We start from the raw sequence: 13,204 nt of genomic DNA on the forward strand, positions 1-13,204 counted from the left end.
AGTGCATTGAAATATCGGTGCTGAATACTCGGACTGTGTTTGTCAATGATTGGATTTCTATTTCTGACTTTCCATAGAGTTTCAATCATCCATATATAGTAAATGCGAAATTTTTTCAGCTTCTTTGGCTGTTTGGTAGCCTAATTTCATTTTTTTTAAAAGATTACTGATAGTGGGATCATTGCGATGATGAAGAGAAGAGGTGAAAGTGAATCACCCTGGAAAATTTCTTGCTTGATATTAACCATTCCGTAGATCTCATTCCCTACTGTCAACTCAGTTCTCCATTGTTTCATCGCCTTTTCAGTAAAGGATGTAATATTTTTGCTAATGCCAGTTGTTTCTAAGCATTTTATGATCCAACTATGTGGCAGTGAGTCAAATGCCTTTTTGTAATCAATCCAGACCATATTCAAGTTCGTTTTTCTGTTCTTACAATTTTCTAATATCATTTTATCAATTAGAAGCTGATCTTTTGTGCCCCTGCTCCTTCTTTTGTTGCCTTTTTGCTCTACTGGCAAGATGTTGTTTGTTTCCAAATAATCCATCATGTTATGTGCAATAATGCCTGTGAGTAATTTGAAGGTTGTTGGCAAGCATGTTATTGGTCTGTAGTTTTCAGGTGTTGTTCCTTTAGTTGCATCTTTCTGAATCAAGTATGTTTTTCCAGTTGTCAACCATTCATCAATTTGGCCCTTTTGTAAAATTTCATTCAGTTGCCTGGCCAATATTGCATGTAAACTGGTCAGATATTTGAGCCAGAAACCATGTAATTGGTCCTTTCCAGGTGATGTCCAATTCTTTACCTTTTTAACTCGATTTTTGACCATCTCAGTTGTTATTTCTAATACTTGCATTTGTTTGTTGCCAATGCTTTTCTCAAAGCCATGTATCCACTTTGCTTCCTTGTTGTAGTCCTTTGCATTTTCCCACAATTCTTTCCAGAATTCAACTGTGGCCTGTTTTTCTGGTTTTTCACTTTTGGTGTCACCATTCACATTAAGACTTTGATAAAAACGCTGTTGGTCTGATCGAAATTGCTGATTTTGTTTATATTGGATGATTCGTGCCTCATATCTTTCAATTTTTCTAGCTGTTGCTGTTATCTGCTGTTTTACAATCTCTACAGCTTCATTGATGTTTCTTGTATCCAATCTATATCTTCTGATTAGCTGATCTATGATTTTGTTGTTTTTAAGCCGTTGCTCATGCATGTTCTTTAAGTTACTAGCATCTGCCCTTAATTTTTTGATTTTTTGTTCTAAACGGATTTTCCACTTTGGCTTTGATGCTTTTTCTGTTGTGTGACTAGGTACTTTAATTTTAATGCCTAGTTCATTAGTGACTATTACAGCTGCGCTGTACATTAACTGGTTTGTTTCCAAGATGGATCCCGGTTCAATTGTTGAAAACACTGCATTAACCATTTTCATGATAGGGGCCAAAATTTTCTTAGGCACAGTTTTTAGTGATGGTAAACGTTGCCTTTCCTCATTAAGCAGAAAATGCTCCATGATCTTATCCTTCAATTCTTTTTGTTTTTGAGTTAGTTCATCAGTTGGTTCAGTGATAACTGGTTCTAGTGGTGGTGATGTTATTTCCTCCCTGAGAGCTTCTTCTGGGAATTCTACTATAATGTCTTTAGTTGTGTCTTGAATATCAGTTATTTCCGCTTGTGATATTGTTTTTTGGGTTTTGCAATTTGCCTGAATTTCCTCATGTTCAACTTCACTAAACACTTTATTCCGTATAATAAATCGCCTTTGATCTGCTAGTCGTTGTTCACTAACATTTGAATCTGGATATTGTTGTTTCCATAATTCATACATTCGCTTTAAATAGCCTCTTTTTTCTGGCTCTGAGTTGTAGTAACAGGCCATTATGGCACGGTTTTCATCTGCACTATATTTTTGTCGTTTTGTTGGCTGGTCCACTTGTAGCCCACTTGTCGACGGATGTCCAGGGACGGCAACATCCGCCGCGGCCCTTGTTAACCCGCGCGACGACCGATGCGGTATGGAATTCTTATTTGTTTTTTTCACCATATTGTATGGGTTGGCAGGTTTTTTTTTACAGGACCAGATGCCAACCTGACCCCAACCCTCCTCCTTTCTCATCCGGGCTTGGGACCGGCAACGGCGGAGTTGTTGTTGTTGTTGTTGTTGTTGTTGTTGTTATTATTATTATGTTAATCTTTGGTGAGATTCACAACCTTTGGAGCTGGTTGGTAGCTCAACAGCTCGAGTCCTAACCAAGGACCTAGGGACTGTTAAGGTAACATCGGATGATATAAGCTGTTCCAAGTAGGGTGTTTTTTTGTAGAATCAGAATGTTCAAGTCTGATAAATTTAAAATTTCCAAATAACGAGGTAGCCCTTTAGGTATTGCTGCAAGGGCTCCAATTACAATTGGGACAACACATGGTTTCTTTTTCCACAGTTGCTCAGCTTCAATTTGCAAGTCCCAGTATTTTGTGATTTTTTTCTTGCTCTTTATCTTCAATTTATGCATCACCAGATATTGCAATGTCAATGAACCATACTTTTTTCTTTTCAATTATTGTTATGTCAAGTGTGTTGTAGGCCAAGTGCCTGTCAGTCTGGATTCTGAAGTCCCACAAGATCTTGACTTTCTCATTCTCTAAAACCTTCTCAATCTGATGGTCCCAGTGGTTTTTGCTGTACTCAAATCCAAACTTTTGGCACAATTTCCAGTGAATAATCTAGGCAACACGATCATGGCATTGTAGGTAGTCAATTTGTGAAATTTTGCTGCACCCACTGATCAAATGGTCGACTGTCTCGTCTTTCTCATTACAGAGGTGACATTTGCTGTTGGTGGTAACATGTTGAATTTTTGCCTTCATGCTGTTTGTGGCTAAGGCTTGTTCTTCAGCTACCAAAATAAAGCCTTCTGTTTCTTTTTTTCAGTGCTCCTGACCTTAACCAGTTCCAAGTTAGCTTTTGGTTAGCTTTGCCTTCAATACTTTTCAAGTATTGGCTATGCATAGCTTTGTTTTTCCAATTTTCAGCTCGCTTCTCAATTACTTCTTTCTTATATTCAGCTTTTGACTTAGTTGTCTTTAAAAGGCCTCCTTTATTTACTTCCTTAATCATTGGTTCTTCACTTTTCTGGATGTAATCATTCAAGATGTGTTTTTCTTCTTCCACAGTCTGTTTTACTTGTAGGAGTCCTCGACCACCCTCTGCTCTTGGTAGATATAATCGGTCAACATCACTTTTAGGGTGCAAAGCATGATTCATTGTCATATGCTTCCTTGTTTTTCTGTCCAAATTGTCCAACTTCATCTGGGTCCAGTCAATTATTCCTGCAGAGTATCGAATCACAGGTATAGCCCAATTATTTATGGCTTTTATGATGTTTCCTCCATTCAATTTGGACTTTAATATCTTGCGAATTCGTCAAATGTACTTGGCTGAAGTTAATTCCTTGACTTTATTATGCATTAAGTCAGAGATCTCTAAAATCCCCAAGTACTTGTAGCCTTCTACTGGTTTTACTCCCTTTATCATTTCTTCATTCTCAAGTTCTATTTCATCATCTTCTATGACCTTGCCTGCTTTGGTTGCCATTGTTGCACATTTGTCAATTCTAAACTGCATACCAATGTCTTGGCTAAATTCTTTTGTGCTTTCAATTAATAAATTCAGTTCAGCTTTTGTTTTACCAAACAGCTTCAAATCATCCATGTACACCAAGTACGAAATTTTCAGTCCTTTCTTTGCAAGTTTGTATCCATAGTTCATCTTCTTCAAAATGATTGTCAGTGGTAGCATTGAGAGTCTAAATTGTCGGGGTGAAAATGCCTTGTTTAATTTCAACTTCACCCCATACTTCTTCATTAGCTATAAGCTTCATTTCCAAAGGTTCATCGAAGTTTCCATGAATTTTTGTATGTTGCTACTGATGCCAAAGATTTTCAGGCATTTCTTGATCCAGCTATGGGGAACTGAATCAAATGCTTTCTTATAGTCTATCCAAGCCATGAACAGGTTGGTTCGTCTTTTCTTTGATTCTTTAGGATTAGTTTGTCAATCAGCAGTTGGTCCTTTGTTCCTCTTTAATTTTTGGAGCATCCTTTCTGTTCTGCAGGAAGCAAGTTATTTCTTTCCAAGTATCCATAAATTTGGTTTGCAATGATACCAGTAAGGAGCTTGTATGTTGTTGGCAAACAGGTGATTGGCCTATAGTTTCCAGGATCCTTTCCTTTTTCTTTATCTTTTTGGATCAAAAATGTCCTTCCAGTTGTTATCCATTCATCATTTTCAGGTTTTTTTAAGATCTGGTTCATTTGGGCTGCCAATCTTTCATGCACACTTGTAAGTGCCTTTAACCAGAAACCATGTAACTCATCTGGTCCAGGTGCACTCCAGTTCTTCACTTTTCTTGACTGTCTTTGCACCATTTCTTTTGTTATTTTTACACCTTCCATTTTATGCACTTTAATAGAATTCTCTATCTGTTTGATCCATTTTGCATTTCTGTTGTGCTTCTTGTTGTTTTCCCACAAATTCTTCCAGAATTTCAGAGCTTTCTCTTTATCAGGCTCTTCATTTGTTGTTACTCCATCTCCACTTTCTAAGCTCTTATAAAACTGGTGCTGATTTGCTCTGAACTGTGAGTTTTCCTTGAATTGAGTTACTCAGTTTTCATATTTTTTAATCTTTTCAGCAATGGCAACAATCCTCTGCTTCAGCTCTTCAACTACTATCGCAATGTCTTTATTCTCCAAATTGTATCTTGCTTCCAGGCTGCTTTTGACCTGCTTGTTCTTTAGCTGACCTTGCCTTAGGTTCTTCAAGTTGCCCAAGTATCCACGAAATTTTTTGATCTTCAATTCCAACCAAATTTTCCATTTAGGATTCCTCTTCTTTCCTCTTTGGTTCTTTTGTATTTTCAAACCCAATTCTTTGGTGGTTATGAAGGCCGCTGCATACATCAGCTGGTTTGTTTCAGCTAATGTAGTGGTTTGAATGGTTTGCACAGCCTCGTTGACCTTTTTTAGTACCTTTCTCAATTCTTTCCGGTTCACTTGGTTCAGCTTTGGCAAACGTGTTCTTTCAGCATCTTCCATTTGATACTTTATTTTCTCAGCTAATTGAGCAATATCTGTTGGTGTTTGTGCTTCAGTGCTTCCTTGTTCTTTATCTTCATCCATTTCAGCATTCTCTTCCTCACTTTCTTCCTCAGTTTGCTTTTGAGTCTGCAAATCATTCTTGATGTTACTTTTCCTTGTTGGTATACTCAGACAATTAGTTGCTTTCTCTTCTATTCCTATTAATTCTGCTGTAGTGAAAAATGTGTAGCTTAGAATTACACGTCGTTGGTCCATTAGCCTTTGTTCACTGATATCACAGTCCATGTGGTTCCCCTTCCAAATCTGATACATTCATTTTTTAAATCCACGTTTTGCTGGCTCAGACTGATAATATATTATTATTATTATTATTATTATTATTATTGTTGTTGTTGTTGTTGTTGTTGTTGTTGTTGTTGTTGTTATATTAATCTTTGGTGAGATTCACAGCCTTTGGGACTGGTTGGTAGCTCAGCAGCTCAAGTCTTAACCAAGGACCTAGGAACTGTTAAGGTAATGTTGTATGATATAAGCTGTTCCAAGTAGGGTGGTTTTTTGTATAGTCAGAATGTTCAAGACCAATAAATTTAGAATTTCCAAATAGTGAGGAAGCCCTTTAGGTATTGCTTATTATCATCATCATCATCATCATCATCATCATCATCATCATCATCATCATCAGACTCTGATGCTAAGGAGTTAGATATTCTATTCTCCCTCCCCACCTGAAAAGAACTCTGTTCCAATTGCCACTTGGGCATTAGGGTTAGGTTAGGAAAAATGTTCTGATGCTAAGTAGTTAGACTGAGGGAAAGAAGGGGATAAAATAGGAGAGGCCTCTATGGGGCAAGTCTGAGGGAGGGAAGGGGGTAGGAGAGGATCAATGGGACCAGCCTCAGGGAGAGAAAGGGATAAGATAGGAGATGCATCTGTGAGGCAAGGAGAGGAGAGGCCTCTGTGGGGCAAACCTGAGGGAGAGAAGGGAAAAAGAGAAGCTGATCATAACTACTCATTAATTTTCAAGCTATAAGTGTTGATTTATCAAGCCTGATCACATAGTTTCATAGCGGAGCATGGTTATCCACCTAATAAATGCAAATTCAGATGGGAAAATGTGTAAGCTTAAAATAGTCACAAGTTTTCTGGTATATCCAATATCATCTAGTCTCTACAATACCTTCAATAGGATGTTATATACAGGTGGTCCTTGACTTACAACCCAAATTGAGCGCAAAATTTCTGTTGCTAAGCAAGACATTTGTTAAGTGAGTTTTGTTATGACTTTTGTTGCCACAGTTGTTAAGTGAATCTGGCTTCCCCATTAACTTTGCTTGTCAGAAAGTTGCAAAAGGTGATCATGTGACCCCAGGACAATGCAACCATCATAAATATGAACCAGTTACCAAACATGCAAATTTTGATCACATGAACATGGGATGCTGCAATGGTTGTTAAGTGTGAAAAATGGACATTATACACATTTTTCAGTGCTCTTGTAACTTTGGTCACTAAACAAATGGTTGTAAGTTGAGTACAACCTGTAATTGTTTCAGATGAATGAGTGAGGTATGTATAAACTTAATAACTGACTTTTATTTCGACTCTTGCAAGATCTCAAAGACAAATATCAGAATATTTTATCCAGTATTAAAAGTACTATTTATCATATAAAATACCCTTTTTATCATTATGATTGGAAAATGAATAGAAATAACTTAGATTACACTGTTATTTAACTGACTAGTCCTCAAGTATATTAATCATTGCAAAAACAGAAATTGGTTTCTTTTCACTTTTAATAGTTTAGGAAATATGAAGTGATTTCTAATATTTATAGTCAGCCTTGTCTAATTTGTGTCATATGAATTTATTTGTAGCCCATCACTAATTGCTGAAGGACTGATAAAAATCCTTGAAGATGATTCATTAAATGGAGAAATTATGAAGATTACAAAACAAGGAATTACTTTTCATGAATATTGTACAACGCCATAAACTTTACTATTTTCTCCTGGAATGGTTCATAATATTTCCTTCCATAAACTCACAAATACTAAATTGTTACAAGAAAATTTTTGGTAATGTTCATTTCAATATGAAAACTTCTGCCAATATGTGAAGGATTTTTGATATTAGAATTTACTTATATTTTCATCAATTAATATTTCAAATGCTGTAAAATATATTATATAATTTTAATTGTGAAAAGTACAGTTACAAATGTGATGCTTAGCAAGTGATGACTTAATCAATTCAGAGTTTTTATAGATTTAAGAGAAATAACATCTGTTATTCATAAATTAATCCAAGCAACGTGACAGAATTTCAGGATCTGATTTTCATAGTACAGGATTGCATATTTAAGATTTCATTCATTTCAAATTAAATAATGTTATCTTTGTAATTAATTTTTCCAAGTCTTTTTCCCCCTTGTACAGACAATTTAACAGTAGATATTGTAGTTATTTAGTTTGAATCTGCCAAATAATATTTGCTGAATCATTATGCTAAATGTAAGTTTATTATCTGGTTACATTAAAATAGAACTCATAATTTGTCACAAAATATACTTGTACTCGAAAAATAAACGAAGAAAAGCTTTTTCTGTGAGAGTGAGTGTTTTCCTCATAACTCAACACAAAATTTTAATCATTTGGAATACAATGTTACATTACAAATATTTTTACTTATTTTTGTGGCTTCAAGTTAGTTTTTACTCCTGATCACAGTTTCTAGTCTGATAGAATGTACTGATTAACCACTACACCAAACTGGCTGTTACATTTACATTATTAATTCCAGATTAATACTGAACAAAATCTAAAGAACTCTGAAATAAGGTCCAATAGCAGTTTGGAAAATATTTTGAAAATTATGTTTTTAACAGAGCACATTTACATTAATTTATAATACATAAAGTAAGTAAGTAAAATCTTTATTACGGTCAAAGACCAGCAATACATATTAGTTTTTACGCTATATTAAAAAAATACTAACATTACAATATAATTAAAAAGTAATGACATTAAAAGTGGATAATAACATAATGGTCCAAAGATTGTTAAAGGTATGTCCAGATAATTGGTACATGATGGTACTATACTTCTGTAGCCAATTTTTTTCTTATGGACATTGCAGCAGCACAGAACTTTCCAGCCATGGAAAAATCACTCTCAGTCTAATATTCAGAAGTGGCATTTTATTGCTATATGCATTACAATAATACTCATCAGAATCATACACATATACAATGTGAAACCATCCATCTCACCCACCACTGCAGTCGCCAATCTGCAGAGCCAGAAAGATTGGGGGCTGCTGAGATACAGGGTGCCATTTGTTTGTAAATAAGTCCTTTAAAAAACTTGCAGATTATCTCTTTCTCTCTTATACATATACTGCTGTGTCTCATGTTTATTATTTTAACACCTTGGCTGAAAAATCCAACAAAAGACAACATAGAAGTCTTCCAGGAAGGCTGTCAAGTATGAGAAACGTTAGTGGCCATAGAAGGGTGAGAGACTAATTGTTTATATATTTATTCCACTGATTAAGGGAGTTCCTTCCATAGAACTGCATAAATATGCAAATGTCTGCTTGATAGCCAAACTATCACCTAAACTGCTAAGCTTTGAGGGTAATTTATTCAGACAGCAATTACTGGTATCTTCAAGAATGTAATATACTATAAACCAGCAGGAAAATTCATCATCCATATTCATGTCTGAATTCAAGAATGCATCCAAACTAAGGGTCTAGCTTAAGTAAAATCCCTGATTTCTGATTATTTTATTTAACTGATCAGAAACTGTTTGGGCATAGTCTCCACATATGGTCCATGGGTATCATGTGGCCCAGACAGCTAGTAATGTGACCCAACAAATTAATAAAAATAAAAAAATGGTTTATTGTTTATATACATTAAATGTATATTTTATATGTGGCCCAGGACAGTTCCTCTTATTCAATGCAGCAATGCACAGCCAAAAGTTTGGATAACCATGGATTACAGCAGTGATGTTTAACCTTTTCGCCACCAAGTGCCAAAATGAGCATGCGCGCCGGAGCGCCGGAACCCAGAAGAAAGCAGCTGACTGATGCACATGCGCACAGCATCCAGCTGCTCTTCCAGGTTCTGTTGCACACATGCGACCGGACAGCTGCTCTCTTTCAGGTTCTGGAGCGCATGTGCATGCCATCCGGCTGGTCTTCACCAGCTGGTCTTTGGCTCCGGCATCCACTCGACAGAACCTATTACTGTCTTTGTAAAAAAGGCAAAGGAGTCCCTTTACTCCATTCGTCATTGCAATTATAGGGCATGGTGCTCATCTCCATTTCAAGATCATTGAGCCAGTGCTGTCTGAAGACATTTGTTCAGTAATGTGGCCAGCATGATATCATAGCCACTACCTTCTCATCAAAGTGTACCTACTTATCTACTCATATTTGCATGCTTTCAAACTGCTAGGTTGGAGGAACTGGTGTGAGGACGGGAGCTCATCCCATCACATGGTGCTCAGGTCTGGAACCTGGGCTCCTGGCTTTTCAGCCAACATGCCCAACATCTGAACTGCTGAGCCATCGCACCACCCTTTCTGTCTTTGTATGATGTATTAATCTAGTTTTCATGTTGTAAGATTAGAGTACATCAAAAATCTATCTTAACGTTAATGTGTGAATTTAGCCATGGTGCCAAAAATAAATCTCCCAGCACCAGCTTGGAATTCAAAGAGGTCTCAAGAACTGAAATAGCAAAAGGAAAAATGCATCAAATGAAAATATAAAATGGCTGCGGCAACTAAGAAATTGTACAAAATTGTGAGCTGAATCAGTGCTTTGCTACAGATTTCTGCTAGAAGTAAAATTCTTATTATATGAAACTATTTGGAAGTGAGGAATTGCTTCCCCAACCACCCCAGCTATGCCCCTCACCCACCAGCCCACCTGAGGACAATCACAATGTTGATCCGGCCCTGAAGGAAATTGAGTTTGACATCCCTGGTGTAGGACATCCAAAAGGTTAGGAAAAGAATCTGACAGAAACAGATACTGTACATTCAAGCATATTTGAAATATTCAATGTTTGTAGGAACAACAACTTCTTGTGCCATATCTGTCATCAGACATTGGTGATCATGTTGGAAATCCTACTTTTGTCAACAGCCTCATGAAAATGTGCAGCTGAGTTTAGTCCAAACCAATCCCTTAGTTTTTGAAGCCATGATGTTGTTCTTCTGCCTCGACCTCGTTTGCCTTAAATTTTTTCCTGGAGGATTAGGTGAAGCATGCCATATTTTGGGGGGGGGGGGTGTCACATCACATGTACAAGATATTCTAACTTTTGCTTTTTAATGGCTGTGATGATTTCCTTTTGCTAAGGCAGCTTAGCATCTCCTCATTTGTGATTTTGTCAACCCAGCTTATATGTAATAGCCGTCTGTAAATCCACATTTCAAATGCTTCTTGGTTCTTCAATCTGGTTTTCTTTCAGAGACCAACTGTCTATTCTGTAGAGCAGGAAAGAAAAGATGTAATATCTGACAAGCCTGATTTTCAGTCTTAGGCATATGTTGTGACCAGGCATGAAATCCTATTTTCTTTGCTACCAGTTCCGTAGCAGGAGCAAGACCTTTGGTAGCAGGACCTTCTTCACATGTGTGATAACATCAGCTTGGCCACCACTATTGATCCGGCCAAACCAGTGATGACATCAGTGCCACCACCACTGCCAGTTGGCTGAACCGATGCGAACCGGCAGAATATCACCTATGTTCGTGACTGCAGGAGACCTTTTTCATTTTGAACAATGCTGTTCCAGCTTTCTCTATCCTTGTCTTTACTTTACTGATCATGTCCCAGGTTTCATGTAAATTGAAACCGAGGTACGTGATCCTTTCAACTTTTTCTAGCAGTATTCCTTCCGAATTTATTTAGTGGTAAAAGCTTCATGGGTTGTTTGCTGATGACCATTGTTCTATCTGGGAGAACTCAGGTGGAGGGAAGGACTGAGGCAAGCCAGATCTCTTAATGCTAACAATTTATTGCTAACAGGTTGCCAACGTGGCATTTCACTACCTGTGTGTCTCAGATAATGGCAACATTGAGACCCTGCTTGATAGCTCTTTATATATGCTGGCTGTCAAGCAGGAACCAATCATAACCAAGTATAGCACCCCCTAGTGGAACCAGGAAACTGCCATACACAATACTCCTCCATACTTAGACAGCGCATGCGTAATCAGCCAAATATGCTGGGTGGTGCCAGATCCGCCCAGATCTTCTTGGTGTGCTGGCGGCCATTGAAGATGCAGGTGGGCTCATCCGAGCTTCAGAATTACTGAGCTGTGTTGACTCTTGTGCCCCCCCCCCCCAGACTTGGACTTCTCGCCACTGGAGGCCCTTGCGGAATCACCGGTAAGTCCCCTGGCTGTCACTCTCTTCTACGGCGGAGTTTTCGGTGCCCTGTGGTTGGACTCTTTCCGGCTCCCAGTTAGATGATTCTGTACTGTCATCTGTTGTGGCGGGCCCTTAGCTGGTTAATATGTCTCCTCCAGACCCTGCCATCCTCTAATATTATCTCATAGGAGCAGAGTCCTGTGATTCCCATGACTTTCCCTGGTAGTCATAAGGGGTGGCCAGCGTAATTTCTAGTGTATACCCAATCCTCCAACCACCCTAGACTGTCTATAGGACCCAGGAGGCTTCTCAGGGGCATACTCAGGATGCAAATGGTCCACGGTAATTCTGATCCTCAGGCCCATTAATAACTCTACCAGACTTAGGTTTGTTGTTGGGCATGGGGTATCATGCTGCCAGAGGAGATATTTATATATCTTCTCCTGCCAATCTCCCCCTTCCAACTTAGCCAGGGCCTCTTTAGTGGTGCAGACAACTCGCTTGGCCATACCATTGGCTGCAGGGTTGAATGGCGGATGCAAATGCATGGTGGATTTCTAATTCTTCTAGAAACTCAGAAAACTTTGCGGCCCTTAGCTGTGGGCCATTATCAGATACCACTACATCAGGTATCCCATGTGTGGTGAATAATTGCCTAAGGGCTGCTATGAGAGACTGCGCATTTGTAGATGACATTACTGACACTTCAACCCATTTAGAGAATGCATCAACTGCCACTAGGAATGTTTGACCCCTATAAGGGTCAGCAAAATCTAGGTGAATTCTGAACCATGGTGCCCTTGGCACCTCCCAACTTTGTACCGGAGCCCTTGGGTTGAGGGGTCATGATAATTGGCAAGGCTGGAAAACGGCTACCCAGCAAGCGATGTCGCTGTCCATCTTTGACCACCAGGTGTAACTACGGGCCAAAGCCTTCATACGCACCACCCCCGGGTGCCCCTCGTGCAGGGTAGATAATAGTGAGGGTCGCAATGGTTCTGGGATCACCACCCAGCTACCCCATAACAAACACCCTTTTGTGAAGACAATTTGGTTTTTTGGAGTAGATAGGGGCAGAACTCTGAGACCAAATTCCCCACTGGCCACCCTCGTTGAACCGAATCCAACATCCTGGACAACACCTTATCTTTCCATTGTGAAGTTCCCAGAAGACAACCTAATTAATTTATGGGCCTCTAGACAAAGTTCAAAAGAAATCCAATAATTTATTAGGATCGACATTATGGCGTGGACTCCTGTGGAGCCGAAACTGCTTTCACTTAATTGCGTTTGCACCTTACCCCCTGTCCCTTCTGTCCTGCGTCATAATTCTTATTCTCCAACTAGGCTGTAGACATGAGATCTGACTCCGGCTGAAGGCATGCATGCAATTTTCCCTTCCATGCCAGCCTGATAATAGTCCTGGCAACGCTTTAGAAGTTGACATCTGGCTCCCCTCACTTCCCGAAAGTGACCCGTGTGACACAAAGACTATTTGAGTACAGGTATATAACTTAGGGATGTGTCCCTCCCCCAGGCTTGCTTGGATTTTCTACATGGAATTTTGCTATGAGGCGATCAGCCTGGATATTTCTACTTTTCAACCAAGATGCCTCCGATAATGGGTAGCCCTTCCACTTGATTAAGTACTAGAGTTGTCTCCTGTGCCACCTTGAATCGAGGATTCTTTGAACTTCATAATGGCCCCCT

At 38.8% G+C, this 13,204-nt stretch overlaps 1 protein-coding gene across 3 annotated transcripts in view; it reads left to right on the forward strand.

Moving 5' to 3' along the window:
* Positions 1–7,100, forward strand: part of HPGD (15-hydroxyprostaglandin dehydrogenase) — a 34,173-nt gene extending 27,073 nt beyond the window's left edge. For all 3 annotated transcript variants that reach the window (XM_087724572.1, XM_087724574.1, XM_087724573.1), the window contains exon 7: positions 6,976–7,100. In XM_087724572.1, the coding sequence (XP_087580698.1) occupies positions 6,976–7,093 (118 nt within the window). In that variant the 3' untranslated portion in view covers positions 7,094–7,100. The remainder of the gene's footprint in view (positions 1–6,975) is intronic.
* Positions 7,101–13,204: the final 6,104 nt, after the last annotated feature.

Source organism: Thamnophis sirtalis, unplaced genomic scaffold (genome assembly GCF_051295495.1).
Source record: "Thamnophis sirtalis isolate CommonGarterSnake01/CBP01778 unplaced genomic scaffold, rThaSir2_p1.2 scaffold_10, whole genome shotgun sequence".
Lineage (NCBI taxonomy): Eukaryota > Metazoa > Chordata > Lepidosauria > Squamata > Natricidae > Thamnophis > Thamnophis sirtalis.